Source organism: Vanessa cardui, chromosome 4 (genome assembly GCF_905220365.1).
Source record: "Vanessa cardui chromosome 4, ilVanCard2.1, whole genome shotgun sequence".
Classification (NCBI taxonomy): domain Eukaryota; kingdom Metazoa; phylum Arthropoda; class Insecta; order Lepidoptera; family Nymphalidae; genus Vanessa; species Vanessa cardui.
Window position 1 is genome coordinate 6304351 of NC_061126.1, and position 20789 is coordinate 6325139.

The window sequence follows — 20789 nt, forward strand, 5'->3', positions numbered from 1 at the left end:
TAATTACCAGTAGTAAGCTTAAGTAAAACCGCCTACGCCTTTGTTAAGAGAATACACGCCTACGGTCGTTTCGTGACACGGGGCGCGCCGCGTTTCCATTGCTCGTTCGCTTAAACGTGGCTTTTCAAAAGTTTGTTCAGAGTGAGGCTCGCTATCATTATCTCGGAATTAATACCAGCCCGTAGTCTATCAGTGTTCACTCCTCCTCAGAAAGCACGTAAGATCATTGGTATGAGTCTCAAATATTTCGTTTGGGATTTTCCGTTTCATTATGAATGTGCAAATATAAATTACACCTATGTTGCACATGCTCTAGTGCACTATAGTATGGTCTATTTTTCCTTGAGATGGTTTCTATGACTGAAATTAGTGGGGAGGATATTTTGAAAGAAAAATTATTAGTTTAGAGTATAGACTGCAAGCTAAGATTATTGGACACATTATTAAACACGAGTTTTATTCTTACGAATACCTTGTTTGCTGCTGATTTGTAAATTCTAATGGTATCAAATATGACGTAGAATGACTTAGAAGTAGAGTAAACACGAGTTTTAATCTTACGAATACCTTGTTTGCTGCTGATTTGTAATGGTTTCAAATATGACTTAGAATTACTTAGGAGTAGAGTAAAGGTTCATACGACCGTAATGTTTTTAAAGTAATACCGTATGTGTATTTTTGTATAATATTGTATGATTAAGACGACTTCCGTGGTCGAGTGGTGTGTACACCGGTTTTCATGGGTACGCCACTCCGAGGTCCTGGGTTCGATTCCCGGCCGAGTCGATGTAGATTATTAATAGTTTTCTATGTTGTCTCGGGTCTGGGTGTTTGTGGTACCGTCGTTACTTCTGATTTCCCATAACACAAGTGCTTGAGCTACTTACATTGGGATCAGAGTAATGTATGTGATGTTGTCTCATACTTATTTATTCATAATTTAAAGTATTTATAAATTAAAAATGAAATATATATTGTAACTATTCCATTACCATATTGAATATATCGTTGAAAGTTTTTCTTTATTATCTATTCGCCAATTGATATTTTAACGGCTAATCATTAAGACAACATAAACAATAATTAGCCAATTATTTTACATATTTTATTGAAATTAATAATTAATTATTTTACAGGATTCAATATGGGTGGTATGGGGGGTATGGGCAATGTTGGCGGAGTGAGCAGTATGGCACAACAACAGCAGCTACAAATGCAGCAGGCGCGTCTGCAGCAACAGCAGCAACTAATGCAGCATCAACAGCAAAGGTAACTTTAGAATATTGAATACTTATCGAATATGCATTTTCAAATATTAATGCAATGATTACAACTAATTCATGAACTGCAAATACTTTCTAATTTTGTTTTTGTCATTATAGATGCAAATATTATTTTAAATTATTATTTTAATATTTTTTTTGTAATCTGAAATATACAAAACAATTGATATAAACAATAGTGGACACGAATAAAACAAATATATCTCGTTATCAGCAATCATAGTGATGTAATGATTAATTAACTAGTTGCGTTTCCCCCCCTTTAACCTCCAGCGCTCACCTCGTTGACGCCGTCAGTTGTTTATTCATTGCGTTTGTTTACTTCCAGGGCGTCGAATCAGCAACAGTCTTCAATGTCACATCTAATTATGCAACAAAATCAAATGATGAGCGTGCAAGGACAGGTAAACATTGAATTGAAAACAACTACACATTTTGTGATTTATTTATTAAAATACAGTGCTATTTTATTTTTAAAAAAAATAGACTTTCCTAATATTTTTATAAACAAAACTTACTATTATAACAAAGGATTACATGAATACTAAGCGTTACCTACAACAACAGTCTGTAAATTCCCACTGCTGGGCTAAAGGCCTCCTCTCCCTTTGAGGAACATATTCCACCACGCTGTTCCAATGCGGGTTGGTGGAATGCACATGTGGCATAATTTCTATGAAATTTGTCACATGCAGGTTTCCTCACGATGTTTTCCTTCACCGCTGAGCACGAGATGAATTATATACACAAATTAAGCACATGAATCAGCGGTGCTTGCCTGGGTTTGAACCCGCAATCATCGGTTAAGATTCACGCGTTCTAACCACTGGGCCATCTCGACTCAATACACAATATATAAACAAAACGAAGGATTACATTAATACCAAGAGCTACCTACATAAAATAGTAAATATAATAAAACTGTGAACTTGCAGATGCCAAATATCCACATGTCGCAGTCGCAGAGCATGAGCATGCAGCAGGCCGGCATGGGCGGGCTCAGCGCGCACGCGCCCATGCAACCCATGCAAACCGCGCAGCAGCCCATGCACGCGCAGACAAACGCCATGCAGAACTCCATCATGGCCCAGAACGGACCCATGCAGGGCAACGGGAACAACCCCCACCACTTCCCCTCGCTCCACTCAGCGTCTTCCTTCACCGGACAAACTGCGGACTTCAATCTCGACTTCCTCGACAACATGCCTTCCACGGACGCCAGCAACCTCACCGCCCAGGAGTTGCTCAATTCGCTGGATAACTCGTTCCTCAACGATATCCTATGAGTTGGATAGCTCATTGTCTTGTCATTTTCTCCCATTGTTGATGTTCCGTATAGTACATAGCATCGACTCGCGACCAACGTGCAACTAATTGTGACCAAAGTTTTCAACCATGTAGCGCGCCCGCCGCGGTTCTTCCGATGTTTTTTAAACATTTCTGATGCGTTGTTTTATATAAACTATATTTATTCTAAAAGAATTCCATTTCTTAGAGTTTATAGTTTTTATGGTTGTTCATGCATAGTTCGTTTGTAAAAATATTGTATAGTAAGGTTGTTTATAGAATATTAAAATAATTAAACTTAGTAGCGGAATATTTCTCACATGACTTAATTTTATCTTTGTGAGATATATAATTTCCTCATTTTTTGCGAAGTAGTCTTTATATACTATGTATATTTATTACAAATATTAATATAAGTGAATAGCACAAAAGACATTTCAACGATTTTATTTACACGCTTATAAATTTATTTATCGAAATGGCGACGTAAATTGGGGCAATACATCTACAACGTCTGTAATATTATAATAGAGGTAAATTGACATTACAATATAGTTTATTGTTTTCCGGACCTCCATCTAAGCCTTGCTGATAATCTTCCGTCGCCAGCGGGCGCCGAGTTACTGGGATTGTGTTTGTAATTATTTATACGGTTAACGGGATTGTTAGCGAGGTTTCATTTTCCGCCTGTGAACGACCCAATCTATTTTAATTTATAGTGCAAATGTAAATTTTATTAATTAAGTTTATTTTAAGGTCATTCCTGTACCTAAGATGTAATTAGTAGATTATACTGTGATGTCGGTCTCAATGGTCTATAGGTTAAAATAGAATCAATTATTATGAATAGAATATTGTTATTGTTAAGGATCTCATGTATCGCGTAGGGTTTGTGGGATTCTGGAATATTCAGAATGTTGGTTTCTTTTTTACCTTTATTCAACAATTTCTGTCAATATGTTATTAAAATTAACTTATCGTATACATATGTATATTATACATTATGAACATTTTACAATTTTAGATGGCATTAAAATTTATATTCTAATTAAAAAAAAGCATAGCTAAATAAGAAAAAAACGTATGATTATGTATAATGCACTTATTATTCCTTTATAAAATGGACAAACATTTCGTAAAATGAAACATTAGCTCTCTGTTACAACTGTAAATCCATTTATGAATGATAGAAACATTCCAGAGCCATTGTTAACAATGTTTTAACTTTAGGACCAATTTTTGAATGTTCTTTTGAAAATAATATTACTTATTGAAACATGATTTTCATTTCCTACACTTATTTTATAACATCTTATAATCTAGGTACAGTCTTTTACTTATAATACAAATCCTTATAAATAAACGGAGATAAAACTTCAGAGATGGCGAAATCTACAACACGAGGCAGCAGTTATTTGATCGATTTTAAAGCTTTTGTTCTAAATATTTTGTACATAATTATGGCACTTCCGATTTAGCTGAGTTATGTACAGCCGGGGTAAGAAAATGTTCGCAACCTTAAGATCTATTTTTGTGTGCTTAGTATGAGCGATAATCCGCTTTACCGATTTATGACGTATTGCGTCGCAATAATTTGAACGATAGATTCAAAAGATACTAAGAGTTTAATACTTGATAAAGGAATCTAACTGACGAAGGTTTTCTTACTCTGGTTGTACATAATAATAATTAAAAGTATTCATTGTTGAGCAAGTCCATATCTAGGCCATATAAAAGTAGATTTAATCGCCTTTTTATTATATTAAATTAGTAAAGTTGTATAAACAGTTATAAAATGAAGTGTCCTGATAATCTACCATCAAAAGATTGATTATAAAAGTATGATAACTTGAAAAACTATTGCCAACATACACATACAACACTACATATTTAACATTGCATGGATATGGCGAAAGTCACTAACAAATATGCTTTTCTAAAACATCTGATCGTTGGAGAGATTAAAAAATTATCACCACATAATAGAGTCCGCTTGATGTTTATACAGTATATCCGAGAATGACTCTAACTTCCTCTCTAAAGCATTTATCTCCGCGGCTAATTCTCATACCATCTCGTTGGGCTTGTTGAAGATCCTCGGATTGCGCACACGGGGACTGTAGAAATTATTCGGTTGGACATATTTAGCTGTTATCGGTTCATCGTGTAAGCTTACATTGCGTTCGTAAATATTTTCATTCGATTTACTCTGCATACTTTTTAACGTAAAGAAATGCTTCACCTGCTTGCTCTTTTTTAATCGAATACATGAAAACACTGTACTTAATAATATCGCCAGTTTGAAGACGGCGACTACAAATAATGCTAACATAAATACGAAATATTGCTCCTGGTACCAGTCTTCAAGTTTTGTTTGGCAGCCCTGAAATCAAACAATATTGAAGTACAGAAACAGTAATGGTTTTACAGCTGGGCAGATGCCTCCTCCCGTCTAAAGAAGAATGCTCTAAGCTTATTTTACCACGCCTTAGTGTGAGTTGATGCATTTCCTATGGAAGGTTACCTTCGCCTCCGAGAACATTAATTAAAAAGTGTAAGTGGTGCTTGCTCATCATCATCAACTGAGTTCTCTTACTATCTGAGATGCAAATGAAATCTTAAATTGAATATGTAACTTGTCTGAGTAGTTACATGTTGTAAAAGGGGTTGCGAAAAGTATTTTGGAAGAAGTTAAAGATATTATTATAAAAGTCAAGATGGCCCAGTGGTTAGAACGCGTGCATCTTAACTGATGATTGCGGGTTCAAACCCAGGCAAGCACCGCTGATTCATGTGCTTAATTTGTCTTTATAATTCATCTCGTGCTCAGCGGTGAAGGAAAACATCGTGAGGAAACCTGCATGTGACAAATTTCATAGAAATTCTGCCACATGTGTATTCCACCAACCCGCATTGGAACAGCGTGGTGGAATATATTCCAAACCTTCTCCTCAAAGGGAGAGGAGGCCTTGAGCCCAGCAGTGGGAATTTATAGGCTGCTGTTGTTGTTGTTTTTATAGATATTATTAGGAGAAATTATATTGACATCATATTTTGTAATTTATAATTGAATAAAATAAAACACCAACATCAGTTACACCAACATTGAACCTTTTTGATATAATCCCAAGTTAAGGGGAAACAAACTTACATGAACATGTCTGAATTGCGGAATGGGTTGCACCTCCTGGCAGCGTGACTGGTTGACGGGCGCGGGGTTGAGATACGACACGTGCTCAGTCTGCACGCAGCAGCTGAGCGGCACGGACATGCCGCGCGGCCCGAGTCGCCGCAGCTGCCACAGCGACATGTCGTAGTTTCGAGCACTCGTCATGCCGCAGCATTGCAACTGAATGTTTATAATCGATTAGTATAAAAACTTACTTTTCGATTGATACGAATGAATACATATATAATAAAAATGATTTATCGTCGTATTTATTAATTTAAATTATATGTTAGAATGAACAGAGATGGCCCAGTGGTTAGAACGCATGCATCTTAACCGATGATTGCAGTTTGAAACCCAGGCAAGCACCGCTGAATATTCACGTGTTTATTTTGTGTTAATATTTCATCTCGTTCCTGGCGGTGAAGGAAAACATCGTGAGGAAACCTATATGTGTCTAATTTCATGGAAATTCTACTACTTGTAAGAACGTATTTCATCAACCCGAATTGGAACAGCGTGGTGGAATATATTCCAAATTTCTTCTCAAAGGGAGAGGAGTACCTTAGCTCAGCAGTGGGAAATTTACAGGCTGTTGTTGTTTGTTTGATTCGATATGTTATAATCTCGTTGTAACAACTTTTAAAACCTCCATTTTTACGTATATCTTGGATTATTATATATAAAATAAAATATTGATTGGGAAGTCACTGGCCCCTAAGATACGGGTTTTCCTAGTTTAGGAGTACAGGGCCTCTGTGAGATATGTATTTGATATGGGAACAATAAATATATTTTGATTTTGATATTTTTTATTTTAGTATTTTTTCTGGATGTTTTAGATTGTACTGGCGTTGCGAAAGGATTATTTCTAAGAACTGTCTGGGTACGTACCACCCACCCATCAGTTATTCTACCGCCAAACAATGAAACAAATATGATCTTATTTCGCCCGTGCGAAATCGAGACGGGCTAGCATAAATAAATAATAGACCAATAGCTAGCTGGTGGTAAGTAGTAAATTCTGGCATTTTTAGTAGTAATATGTAATTACCTATATATGGACAAAGCCACCAATAGAGATGACGATTTTATTTTACACTCACATTTCAGTGTACCAATATTCGTTTACATATTTGACAATCTTTGTTACTTTATTAAACTGTAACTAAAGCAGTCATTATAATTAAGTATGCCTACTTCAAGTATGTTGCTTATTTTCGTACTCAATACACTACCGGTGTAATGCGCGTTACATTATTGATGACCTTAACAGATTTGTATAAATTATATACCTCAGTCTGCGCTAGATCCAATGCCGCTGTGAAATGTTCGAAGTCAGGCACCGCGTAGTAGCTCTGTAGAGCGCCGACCGCTCCGCCGCGGGTGGCCTGGATGCCGTAACACCGCAACCATATTGCTGCTAACACACCCGCGGCGCACTCGCAAAGTAGCAAGCCGAGCACTATCAGGAAGTACTGGAAGCAAAACTCTTCCTCGTTGCATATATTAGAAAAAAAAAACATAACATTGAACTTTAACAAAAACATTTTATTGAAGTACTTCAGTTTTATTTGTTCAATAATATAAATATTTTAACCGTGTTTGCTGTCTTAAATTGCCATTTGAACTTTGAAATTGGAACCATATTACAATAATAAACAAACTCATTATAATAAATCGTTGGTCAGATAAACAGCCATCATAAATGAATATATAAGTAAAATAGAACTCCCAACACTAAAGGATCGCTATCCTTTAGTGTTGGGAGTTCAATTTTCATCATTCTATTTTATCAGGTGCAGGACTAAAGTCGTTGGACCTGTCCTGCTCATCCAAGTAGGTTATGTAAACATTGCTACATAATTTCAGGCTGCTACGGAGATTTTTTCACATTAAAACCTACCTTTTTACGAACATGATTTGTTTAATTCAATTTAATCAAAGATATAACAACAAAAGAATACTTACAAATGTTAAAATAATGTATCCAGGCAAGTAAGTGGCCCAAACACCGATAGCCGCTACAGTGCAGACAATAAGTCCAGCCCCCAAGAGCGCGAGAGCGACGTAGTAGAACGGAGGCTCATACAGCCCGTCCTCCGGCATCGCAAGCAATCGAGATAGAAGAATCCTTCGAGAATCACTCAGAAGCAGGAATCCACAGACCACTTTCAAAAACCCACAACCCTTGCAATGAAGAAATATTAACAATTAATATAATCACTTTAACAATCATATTTATTTATGTTATCCAATACAATATTTCATTTAACTTACGAAGAATATGGTGTTAAAACAACCAAATAAAACTCGTGCACTCGCTATTTCTTTCATTTTTTAATTTAATAATAAATATATAAAAACTGTGTTACAAAGTGTAAATACGATATGTTCACAGCGCGTGATCGTGTTATGGTAAGCCGTTGAATAATATGCGATGAATACATTTGCCGGTTTTAGGGAGATACGCTCTGCCGAACAGGTGGGGTGACTAATAATAATTAAGTCAGTTTTGCCTAAAAATAATGCATGAACTATTTTAACATCAGTTTGTAACTCTTTAAATGAACTATAAAATATTTTATCGTGGGTCAATAGGTCAAATAAAAAAATGAAATTAGTGAGAAATATATATTTTAATTAGTTTTAAAATTGTAACAAATGTTATTAAAATTCGATATCCTTTTTCTTAAATCCACCACATGTTTTAGGAATCGCTGTTATATCATCCTGTTCACGCTCACTTGATTCTTGAAGTTCTGGAACAAGTTATTAAACACATTATTGTATAACAAGTTCAAGTAACAGCACCTAAGCCACCCAACCCATTTTGGATATTATAGCAAATACTATTATAACTCTACTAACTCTTATAATCTTTATTGGGCAGAAGTAGGTAAAAGTAAAGTAACAGCCTGTAAATTTCCCACTGCTGGGATAAGGCCTCTTCCATTAAGGAGAGGGTCTGGAAAATATTCCACCATGCTGTTCCAATGTGGGTTGGTGGAATGCACATGTGGCAGAATTTCGAAGAAATTAGACACATACAGGTTTCCTCAGGATGTTTTCCTTCACCGCCGAGCACGAGATGAATTATAAACACAAATTAAGCACATATATACATATAGTGGTGCTTGCTTGGATTTGAACCCGCAATCATCGGTTAAGATGCACGCGTTCTAATCACTGGGCCTTCTCAGCTCTCAGTCAGAAGATTGGCTTATTTCAACCTGCAATCTTTTAGTTAGATTCATTTTATAATTAGTAAAATTTCAGGTTTATATAACAAGAGATTAAGTTAGTACCTGGTGGTAAATGCAGTTTTTCTATGACAAATTTCTTCCTTCTCAATTTAAAAGCTAGGTCCAGACTTGGGGGTACATAGGGAACGAGTGAATGAACAGCAGACAACTTGGTTATGTGAAAAAGACCATGGTATTCACTGTATACAGGATTCGTTTCTTTGCTCGATCCCGCAAATGATTCTATTCTTACTGCATTATCAACTGAATATAGGAGTCTTTTCATGATGCGGTCATCCTAAAAAAAACAAAATGGTTAAGTTTTAAGATGTTACATGACATATGTATTAGCAGTGGCGGCGCAAAAGCGAATCTTAATGTGGGCAAGATACTCTGCGAGATAGTACTCTGATCCCAATGTTATGTTGTATTTTTTCAAATTTCGGGCGCGAGGCCCTTTGTACCGCGAGGTTGTGGGCTGTGGCCCACACCGCCCACGCCTTATGCCGCCACTGTGTGTCGTACTTTCTTATAGTGTTAAAGAGCTGTACTGAAAATTTTCTTCTGAGGGTAATTAATGTGTCTTTTTTTGAATGTCAAATCAGTTTTAATAGAATCAGAAACATTAGCTAAATATTGCTAAATATTGTTTGCTATATTTTTTTAAATAAATTATATCATAATACAAATCTGTCAATCACTTACATCAAATAAATGTGAGGGTACTGTAATAAATGCTACTGCATTTGTATTGCGGAGTAAGACTCTTAAACAGTATACAAATTTTAAAAGATCTTGTCCATAAGTAATGTGTGTTTCATCGTCACAATCCATTGCCATCCATATAGGTGACCCCAGTGATTGAATACATACACGGAGAATATTTTTATTTTTACTATTATTCTTATATTCTTCTTTTAACAGAGCCTCTTTTATTTTTATTAAAAGTGTGTAGAAAAGATCATTTTTAAAGCCTGTAAAAAAAAATCATTACAAAACTGTTTTTAGCCTTCTTATTTCATATTAATTTCAGCAATTTTACTTAAAAAAATATTTATTAATATACTAATGATATGCAACAGGTATGTCAGAAATTAATTTAACTTTCCTCATTACTTACTATTTACATTATTTTCATTTTGTTCCAGTCTACAATGTGTGATATTACAATTGTTTATTGTATCAATACTGATGTGTCGGCTCAGATCAAAATTGTGACCAAAGTTTGCATTACTACCAAATGAAGATTCCACTTGACCGAGTCCCTCATATCTCCATGCAATTTTCATCTCATTACTTGATACTTCATTGGCTTTCTCATCAGAAGGCAATGTACACACTTGAGGCAATTCTTTGACCTAAGAAAAAAAGTATATTCTATTAAGATATTTTCAAATAGTGTATACACTAATAAGATTATTATATATATTAGAAGACTGATATTCAAACAAGATTTTTAATTCACATTCAATATATAAACTATAGTTTCTTATTGGTTTCATTATAAGAACATTTGAAACCGTAATTCAAATAGAAATTAACATTCTAATTCTTATGTATGATTTATTATTTAAATTCTTAAATATATCAATGATACATACTATTTCTTCTGTATTCTCGTCAGCTGATGCAATAAACAAGTCATGCTTACACACAACACCTTCAGCGAGAAAATATTTTGTTAAGACTCGACTATAACTGCCCAGAACATCTTCTTCTGAAAAATCAAATGACAACACACATATTTATTTTATATATTTAAACTCATTCTATATGAGTATTGTAGGACAGAAAGATAATTTGGATATAAGTATAATACTAACCTACAAGAAAGATACCACCAACAGGTAATCCTCCTCCTAAAAGAATAATATAATAGTTAATATTTTTCATTGAGTACATCAATTTTATACAGTGTATTGTATCTTACCAATAATAAAATCTAATGATGGAATACCACTTGAGATATAAGGAAGGTTATTTTTTAATTTAGTTCCATTAATACTTGAAATAGAGAGGGATGTTTTATGAAAACTTGACATTTTGAATTGAAGCTATTCCATTTAAAATAGCTAAACAGTACTTTGAAAATATAATTGTGCTTATGAATAGTAAACAAAAATGAAAAATGAAGATTTTATTTTTTTTATTTCTCAACACACGTTTTTTTATGTCTACGTATAATGAATGCTACAGAATGAGTTTCAGTTTGACAATGTAAATAAATAACATGTCAATGTCTATCCTCAATCAACTTCAATTGATGTGATTAAATAAATCGATATCGAAAAGCAGTGAATCGAATCGAAGTATCGTTATAATTAAAGTATAATTTTTATTTATGGATTTTTGAAAAAAATGATTTTATTACTAAAGTTATTAATTTCGGGATATATACCATGTTTTTTATTTTCTCGTGAGTAAGATATTCGTAGATAATGTCGAAATATCGAGCTCCACCGAATAAAAATAAAAAAACCATGTTAATTTAAAATCTTATATGAAATGATTTTAATTAATTAAATAATATGTCCAACTTTCATTAATTCATAACCATTTTAAAACTCATAATATATACTGCCTCTTTATTTTTCCCATTGTCAAATAGCCTTTTATGTACATAGACAAATTTGTATTCAGCTTATTATGCAAGTAAGGTCAACAGCCGAATATATATGAGACAACATCACATGCATTACTCTGATCCCAATGTAAGTAGCTAAAGCACTTGTGTTATGGGAAAATAATCGAAGATACTAAGTTAAATAAAAAATAAATGAAAGTAGACTTAAGATACAATTATAAAAATAAGACAACTAGATACTTTTCGGATAAAGATATTCAGATGTTATATATCAGATACTATCTTTCTATTTCTCCTAACCTTTACACTCTAAATCTACATTTTTGACTAAGGGTCTAGGTATAAAATCAAACAGTGTTTTTTACTCTTTGTATATCTATGGATTATGCATCTGTCACTTCTGTCACTATCATAAGCGATTTGGTGGCACACGTACAAATAAATGCTTAAACTGTATTTTACTGTGAAATTAAACTGAATAATTCAATTACTTATTAGTGCAAGTATTGACAAGCCAAAATGCAAGGGCCAGCGGTTTTTATGGACATATCGCTTGAAGATCAAGTAAGTTCACGTGAACATAACCTTAACAAGGGTTTTGAATGTTTGGCGTATGTGAAATTATTCTAAATAAAACTATTTACTAGCTAGCATCCTGGATAATAAGATATTGTTTTATAAAACATTTATCATCATCTAAATATATATGTGACTTATTGTTATTTAATAATTATAGGCACTAGAATTAAGAAAATATTTCAAAAGTCTTGGTGCCGAAATATCAGAGGAAAAGTCTCCGAAAGGCATTGAAGATGATTTGCACAAAATAGTTGGAGTATGTGATGTGTGCTTCAAGGAAAATAATGAAGCTGATATTGAAGCTATTCTAAACAGTATTGTGTCTATTATGGTTTCAGTAAGTATTTTTTGTCTTCAATGGATATAAATATATTTAAACAATTGTACACATTTTAATACTTTATGTATTATTTAGTTATGATTGTTAATTCTACTAATTAATTGGGTTATTCATATACTTATTTTTTAATACTTTAGTGTACATACCAAATTAAAAAAAAATGAATACCAATCATGTCAAACCAAACTCAGTGTGATCGGCATACATTGTATGTATTTATTTTAATATTTATTTATAACAAGATTACATATTTTTGTCTGTAGGATATTTTTTCATGTCTTGTCAAATAAATGTATGGAAAGAATCCAAAGCAAAGTGTGCTCTTTTTTGATTTATTTGATTACATTTCCAGATTCCATTGGAGAGAGGAGAAAACCTTATCCTAGCATTCAGTCAAAGGCTAACTAAATCTCCTGGACCAAAACTTGGTGTTGTTTCATTACAATCGTAAGTATTGTGTACACATACATTTAATTAATTAGCATTGTCATCAAAATTAAAGTATACTAAATAAAAATGGGCCAAATAAGGATTGAACTAGTTGCAAAATTCGACCACACATATAAAAACAAAAATTATTAGCTGTATTTCAGTCGAAATACTGCAAGAGGGTATTTTATTTTAATTATTATCTTGCACCAAATGTTCGGTTTTTTCCTTGTTCCTGAATTTATAATATCAACTACATAAAAAATGTATTAATATGCCATTATTTTTTACACTTTAGCCTGTGGCGCCTCTACAATAATTTAGAAGCCAATTCACCTTTACGGTACCATGTGTACTATCACGTGATTGAGTTGGCTGCTCGCGTAAGTTCAGTGGGCGAAGTATTTAAGGGAGTGGATCAATTAAAAAGAGAATTTGCTAGCTGCCCTCCCTCTAATGAACAAATGCAGAAACTCTACAGACTGTTACACCAAGTACTAAAAGATCAAAACAGGTGAATATATTGAAAAGATAAATCTCAGTTATATTGCTCAAGTTTAACTTGCACAGATAATGTATAATTATGATTAAATATTTAATCTTTTTTGTTTTCAGTGAGCTGGCTTCAAAAGTGATGATTGAATTACTTGGTACTTATACAGATGAGAATGCTTCATATGCAAGAGAGGATGCAATCAAGTGTATAGTTACAGCTCTTGCCGATCCCAACACATTCCTATTGGACCCACTGTTGTCACTTAAACCTGTGCGTTTCTTGGAAGGCGAGCTTATTTATGACTTGCTCACTATATTTGTTTCGGAAAAATTGTCGAGCTACCAAACTTTTTATAACAATCATAAGGAGTTTGTACAGTCTCAAGGTAAAATATAAATATATTCATTAAGTTTTTATTTATGTAATGGATTAAAGCAAAAAATGTTAAATTATTTGTATTTGAAACTTATAAGTACTTCAGATTTCTAAATATATATTTTGTAATTGTCATAATTATTTGGTATTTAGACATAGTAGTACCAGATAACTTGTTTATTATTCTTTCTTTTACTAAAATGTTTCTTGATGAGAATATAGTACATTACAAATATAATCCTTTCAAACATATTTATAAACTATTTGAATCAAAGTAGGAATAAAAATAAACAAGCCTTAGACTTAAATAATTCATAAGATCTGTTAATAACTCAGCTTAAGTATATAGTGCATTACTAAGTGTTTATAATTAATATACCTTTATTAATAATACAACACTATTTATCCAAATTTAAATACCACTTAAAATAACTAATAATAAAATTCCGATATCAGTTTCATCGCCATTTAAAAAATAGTATGTAATATGTAAATTTTCGTAAGTATCTTTAAATAATTATTTGATTTCATTTGTTTTTCAGGCTTAAATCATGAACAAAATATAAAGAAGATGAGAATATTGTCCTTCATGCAAATGGCGGAATCAAACTCAGAAATTACTTTTGACGAAATTATATCCGAATTGCAGATTGAAGAGAAAAATGTAGAAGCTTTTATAATTGAAGGTATTATTACAACATTAAGCTCAAAACAAGCTTTAAGTATTTAAATAAAACTAGTTATACCGGATTTGAATCGCGTATATTAATTATTTTTGGCATCCCGACGTTTCGAGCACTTTACAGCTACGGGTAGACCCGTGACCACGAACGCTTAAATTAATATACGCGATTCAAATCCGGTATAACTAGTTTTATTTAAATGTGTAATAATCGCGAAAATTTAAGACAACACTAAGCTTTAAGTATCTATTGACACTCATTTGTATATGTCACAAGCTGCTTATACCAATTTTACACAATACTATAAATGGTAAAGGATCTAAATAATGCCTATAAATATCACATAATTCATTTTCATTACTCTTAAGACAGTGAGTGCAAACTCACTGATATCAGCAATATCCATCAGGCAACTTTTGAACGAATTTATACTTATTATTAATTTATATTTTATGTAAGAAAGATAAATGAATTAATTAGTAGAACCCCTTACCTCTACCCAGCCCTGTCCATTCTTCATTGCTATAGCTTATTTATATAATGCATATTCTAGAGGGAAATTAATGTTATTAAAAAAATATAGCGTATGTGGGATGTGGGGTTGAAAGATACCACGAAATATCAACCACTACTATTATTAGTTTTCAATTTAAAATTTAGTACGTCACACTTATACATCGTACCGCCATCGTGTCTCTTTCCCCTTCCTGTCACTTACACCTTCATAGACAGGGTTGCCAATGCCTATTCACCTATTTTTTTTCTCGTTGAATCAGACTGGTCATGGTTACTGACGATCTTTTTTTTCATACTAGTCATGGTTAATGTCTATATATAGTGTGTTTTTGCCACTATGCTAACTAATAATCGAGTACAATTTCATTTTTTGTACTAACTAAAAACGGGTAAACAATCAATTACTGATCGTTTGGGTATAAAACGCATAAGTATAAATTCCCCTCATTTTCCCCACATACGACAATCCCCACACCAATCCCCTATCGACTTGCGATTCCCCGCAATTTGGGGAATTCCCCACACATTGGCAACGCTGTTCATAGATCTCTCTCATGCTGTCCTTGTCATCGCTACACTGTTACACCCTCGCTCTTACATTCTTGCTCGCTCGTTCACTCGCAATCACACACCTAGCATATCCACATGTAAATGCACATCCTTTATTATTACTATGTATATACTTAATGTAATTTAGTAAGTGATAATAATATGTTTGTGACGCGCAGTCCTGAAGACGCGTCTGGTGCGCGCGCGCATGGACCAGGCGGCGCGCTCGGTGCGCGTGTCGAGCACCATGCACCGCACGTTCGGCCACGCGCAGTGGCAGCAGCTGCGCGACGTGCTGCTGGCCTGGCGCGCCAACGTGCACAACGCGCACGAGTCCATGAAGTCCGTGGCCGCCGCGCAGATCGAGTACACCGTGGCGCAGCAGAAGCCCTAAACCACCCCCCCCCTCCCCCTTTACTACATTGTACTCTTATTGTATTATATTTTATCTATTTTGAGAATAAAGCGATTATAGAGAAATGCCTCCGTTGTCAATCGAGTTATTTATATTTTTATCTATTTTGAGAATAAAGCGATTATAGTGAAATGCCTCCGTTGTCAATTAAGTTACTTTATATTGACATACAACAGTATAAAAGTCGGTAATTTTAGCCGAGTGCGTGTGGATGACTCCCGTGGAGCTGTCCACTGACACATTGGACTACAATTATTTATTTTATGTATTGTCACAACCTTTACAGTTTTGGTATAAAAAGCAATAAAGTTATAAACCCAGCATGTGTTTATTTTGACCTAAAATAATTTAAGAAATGCCACAGCAAGCAGTATTACTGCTGTCTGTTATTATAGTCTCATTACAGTCTTGGAAACTTTTTAAACTTTCTCGTTACCATGCTAACTGTTTGTAAACGTTCGTAATTGAACCTTCTTCACTTCTATCAAACCGTTGTCAAAATCAATTTCTACGAGTTTTAAAAACTATTTTCTATAAATATTCGCACAGTACAAAACTTGTGTGGCTATATGGATTATGAATACGAATCAGAAGGGTATTTTCATAACACTTTTCGATCGTTTGTTTGCGTGGTGCTGACACTGTTACTCGGAATGCAAGTGTATATGCATTTCGGGGGCTCTCAGGAGGCAATAGACGGAGACTTTTCAGATATGAAATATGTGGTTATGCAACTAACACACGGGCTTACAGAGGTTACTATTTTTTTTACATTAATTCGAACATATTGACAGACATTTGATTATACGGCATTAGTTGATAAGATACATATGGTAAGTAGGATCATAAAAAAAACATAAAACGCTTTAATTTTCCTTTGTTTTCCTGACTTAATTTTCCTACGATACATGTTTTTTTTATATTATAGATTTGATACAATTAGTATCGAGCTATATTTCTGTCTTAGCCGTGATAAATATGTATATCTTACTGTACTACTGAGCCTGTAAATTTCTTTCTCCTGGGCTAAGGCCTCCTCTCCCTTTGTGGAGAAGGTTTTGGAACATATTCATCCACGCTGTTCCAATGCGGGTTGGTGGAGTACACATATGTCAGAATTTCGATTAAATTAGACACATGTAGGTTTCTTCTTTGTGGTGCCGTCGTTACTTCTCATTTCCATAACACAAGTGCTTCAGCTACTTACATTGGGATCAGAGTATTGTATGTGATGTTGTCTCATATTTATTTATATTTATTTATTCACGATATTTTCCTTCCAACCAATTAGAGACCACTTCTTGTAGAATTCCGTAATAAGCTATAAATATCCACGCTAAGAGAAGAGGATTTTTTTCATATTTACTTTTAATTTTAAGCATTTTACAAACATAAATTTGTTAGGTTAACCGCAAGCATGAACGATTACAAAATGAGATGGAACGTATCTCTTCTGTACTGCCAGCAGTGGCAGCGGCAGCCGGTAGAGCTAAAGAAGCGCTAGAACCTTCGCAGCATCTATCTCATCCCTTTGACATGCGGGACTACGATCGCCAGGTATATAAATCCTAAAAGGATTGACCTTATTGATCGATAAAAGAAAAGTTTTCTATTAGTTCACAATTCGTCTATAAAATCATTCAAGAGGCGCATATAATTGGCACTTAATATATCTTAAAGAGATTGTCACAGTTTCATTACTTTATAAACGAAATTCATGAATGTAGACTTAGAAAGTCCTTACAGACCGTTTGTTTAAAAGCAATATCTCTTATTTTGTTTATTTCATTAGATATATCTTTAACAGATTTTAAAGGTAGATATATAATATATGGCAAGTACATCTACTTGACATGTTCATTTTGTGTGAATATTGGTGATTTTGATATTTTAGATACTAGTTATTCCAAATGCGCTTAATTTTACCTGTATCGATAAATAAACTAGTTTCATTGCTTTTATTTGGGCACTGTTAGCTTATACGAATCCAGGATTTTGTCTGATAACAGCGTGTACTTAGAGGTACCATCGTGTATTTCGAGGAAAGATTCTTTAAACCTTTTCTTAAATTTTTATATGACTTACTTGACTTGACTTAAGTTCCTATGTCCCCTAGATGGGGCAGAGTGAAGGCCTCCACAGTGCTTCGCTAGCCGGTTCGGTCTTGAGTTTCGCGGTTAATTTCGTTCTACGTTCTGCCAATGGTCGCCGCTTCTGAGATGACTGTACGCCGCCAGGATTGGTTAGGGCGGCCACGTTTTCGCTTTCCTTGAGGAACCCAGTCTAGGGCTTGCCTCGGGATGTGTTTAAGGTCCCTTCGGAGCGTGTGGCCGATCCAGTTTCACTTGCGACGTTTAATCTGTAGATCGATCGGAGTCTCATCGCAGCGATCCCAAAGATCTTGGCTGGAGATTTTCTCGGGCCAGTATACACCGAGAATGCGGCGAAGGCAGCGGTTGACGAAAACTTGGAGTCGGCGCGAGATGTCTTTGGTGACCCTCCACGTCTCGCATCCGTACAGCAATACGGTTTTGACATTGGCCCGGAATATCTTGAGCTATCTTACTCTCCGGTCAATTTCCGCGTTTGCCATACAGCACGGAGCTGTGCGAAGGTTGCTCACCCCTTGGCGATCCTCGATGCGATGTCCTCCTCGGTTCCTCCAGTTTCCGACACTATTTTTATATAGTATCTGTTTATTTGCGTAATATAATTTTACTCTGCCATTTTTATACTGACTCCAGGCTGATCTCCAGATTTACTTTAGACTTGCAAAATTCACTGACACTAAACAAGAGATTCATCTTAAAAGAATGCCTATTGTAACATTATTTTATTTTTCTTTGTTATTTTAGTTCATTGGTGTACAATAAAACTGTATGTTCTTTTTAAATTATACAGTTAATATAGCTAATTACTTAAAATGAACAATTAATTAAACATTGTTATAAGAAAGCTATGTATCAATACGGTACGATATTAATATGTAATCCAAAAATATTAACGCGTAACAACATTTTTAGCTTTGCATATAACATAAGTAGGTAAATTTTATATCAGTTAGTATAAGACAGGGCTTATATTTCCCGAAACATTTATACTTCTTTACTGATATTCTATTCTTCTATACTGATACTCTACTAATATATGAACGTGAAAGTAACGGAGTTTGTCCGTCACTCTTTCACGGACAAACCCTGGGATTCTAGAACCGAATTTGATATAAAGCAAGCTTTAACTCTAAGGCCGATCATAAGTTACTTTTCCCTTACCCTTACGACTAGAAACCGCGGGCATACGCTATACGCACCACACGATACAAGGTAGCTTGCTTTAAAACGTAAATTTATAATCATGAAAACTATTATTTAAAAATTTTCATATTGACGAATAATAGATATACTTCGACATAAATACACTTTCAAGCCATCGACTAACATAGTGTAATTGAAAATCTACTATTTTTATCAGATTGTTTTGGTCTAAGTAATGCCCTTTGGTTCTTATTTACTTGGATTATTATTATAAATGTTAAGAAATGAATTTTATATAACAGATGGCTGATTACGCATTGGAGTCAGCCGGAGCTCGCATTATAGACACTGGCGATACATTGGAGCACGTCATTTATGAATCTCCAGTCGGATGGATGTTACACGTTATCAGCTCCTTGCTTTGTCGCGATTGTATCGGAGCCAGTGCTATCATTAGACCAGGAACGCTGCCCGGTGAATGTTGGGCATTCAAAGGCTCTCGAGGAGAGGCGACGATACGATTAATCGGAAATGTTCATGTAACCGGCATTAGTCTTGAACATATACCATCTCATATTTCACCCACCAGGTACTTTAATGTAATGTTTTTGTTTGTGTTATTTTAGTATCTTTTTGCAAAAAATAAATAACAGGATAATTTTATAAGTACACATATTACAAATTGTTTAATTAGCATTTGAAAAAAATAAGATAGGTTTTGTATAAATTTGCTTTTAACTTCATAAATTTTAATCGAAGCTATGTTTTCTTTATTTTTATTCTATCTTTCAAATAAGGAACCTATGATTATTACTTTAAGGGAAATATCATCAGCACCACGGCTGTTTCAAATCGAAGGACTAGAGTATCGAGGAGATCCTTATCCGTTTGATTTTGGAACATTCGAATACGAAAGAGAGGGGAAGCCTATACAATATTTCGAAGTGTTGCATAATCCAGATAAAGGATACAACTTGATTCGTATAAAAATATATTCGAACTGGGGCCACTCGTTGTATACTTGCGTGTATCGTGTGAGAATTCATGGTGAGCTAGTATCAGGAAGTGGATCACACAGGCTTGCAAAGGATGATGATTTACTTATTGAAAATGAGTAGGAATATTTTTTATTTTATTTTTGTTTTTAAGATGATGTACAATAAAATTAAGATACATTACCAAGCTTTTATTTAATAATGTCGAAAACATTCTCCAGCATTATTCAACAGCCTCCGTGTTTTAGCTTGGTTAGGTAATAAAGCTGCCTGCAGATGGCACGTACTTATTCGAAATGTGGTTTTGGTCACTTAATGATTTGGTTTATTCAGAAACATTCAGAAGTGGTCCGAAATTAGTAAGTCAGTGTAGCACTGCTATGCCACACGTAAACTAAGTTGAAACAAGTAAAGCTTTTGGACTTTGGTCCTGCACCTCTTTCCACACCGGTCGTATCGCATTGCCGTCTCACCGTAATATTAGTATGAGGGAATATAGAGCGCATCAATTTTTACAAAACACTTATGCGCTGTAAAATGTTCTATGCAGTTAGCTAGTCTCCGTTGATCGCCGTCAAGGCTGATTAAAC

The 20789-nt window shown here is 34.4% G+C and overlaps 5 protein-coding genes across 8 annotated transcripts in view; 3 read left to right on the forward strand and 2 right to left on the reverse strand.

Moving 5' to 3' along the window:
* The window catches only part of LOC124544054 (neurogenic protein mastermind-like), a 31365-nt gene extending 27519 nt beyond the window's left edge, over positions 1-3846 (forward strand). For all 4 annotated transcript variants that reach the window (XM_047122452.1, XM_047122453.1, XM_047122454.1 and 1 more), the window contains exons 7-9: positions 1137-1269; positions 1612-1687; positions 2219-3846. In XM_047122452.1, the coding sequence (XP_046978408.1) occupies positions 1137-1269; positions 1612-1687; positions 2219-2569 (560 nt within the window). In that variant the 3' untranslated portion in view covers positions 2570-3846. The remainder of the gene's footprint in view (positions 1-1136; positions 1270-1611; positions 1688-2218) is intronic.
* Positions 3847-4522: 676 nt separating this feature from the next.
* Positions 4523-8152, reverse strand: LOC124544386 (CD151 antigen). Its single transcript, XM_047122914.1, has 5 exons — positions 8020-8152; positions 7711-7929; positions 7035-7217; positions 5722-5919; positions 4523-4953 (listed from the first exon to the last, which is right to left on the reverse strand). Exons 1-5 carry the CDS (start codon positions 8074-8076, stop codon positions 4636-4638), a joined length of 975 nt encoding a protein of 324 aa, XP_046978870.1. The 5' UTR covers positions 8077-8152; the 3' UTR covers positions 4523-4635.
* Positions 8153-8359: 207 nt separating this feature from the next.
* On the reverse strand, positions 8360-11177 carry LOC124544102 (elongator complex protein 4). The gene is made up of 7 exons (XM_047122538.1): positions 10915-11177; positions 10808-10843; positions 10586-10701; positions 10105-10342; positions 9690-9958; positions 9048-9282; positions 8360-8501 (listed from the first exon to the last, which is right to left on the reverse strand). Exons 1-7 carry the CDS (start codon positions 11024-11026, stop codon positions 8410-8412), a joined length of 1098 nt encoding a protein of 365 aa, XP_046978494.1. The 5' UTR covers positions 11027-11177; the 3' UTR covers positions 8360-8409.
* Positions 11178-11955: 778 nt separating this feature from the next.
* Positions 11956-15934, forward strand: LOC124544362 (eukaryotic translation initiation factor 3 subunit M). The gene is made up of 7 exons (XM_047122880.1): positions 11956-12132; positions 12305-12484; positions 12840-12934; positions 13215-13430; positions 13532-13797; positions 14330-14473; positions 15715-15934. The coding sequence occupies exons 1-7, from the start codon at positions 12088-12090 to the stop codon at positions 15927-15929; spliced, it is 1161 nt and encodes a 386-aa protein (XP_046978836.1). The 5' UTR covers positions 11956-12087; the 3' UTR covers positions 15930-15934.
* Positions 15935-16102: 168 nt separating this feature from the next.
* On the forward strand, positions 16103-20322 carry LOC124544222 (SUN domain-containing protein 3-like). Its single transcript, XM_047122687.1, has 4 exons — positions 16103-16705; positions 17355-17507; positions 19507-19793; positions 20025-20322. The coding sequence occupies exons 1-4, from the start codon at positions 16520-16522 to the stop codon at positions 20320-20322; spliced, it is 924 nt and encodes a 307-aa protein (XP_046978643.1). The 5' UTR covers positions 16103-16519.
* Positions 20323-20789: the final 467 nt, after the last annotated feature.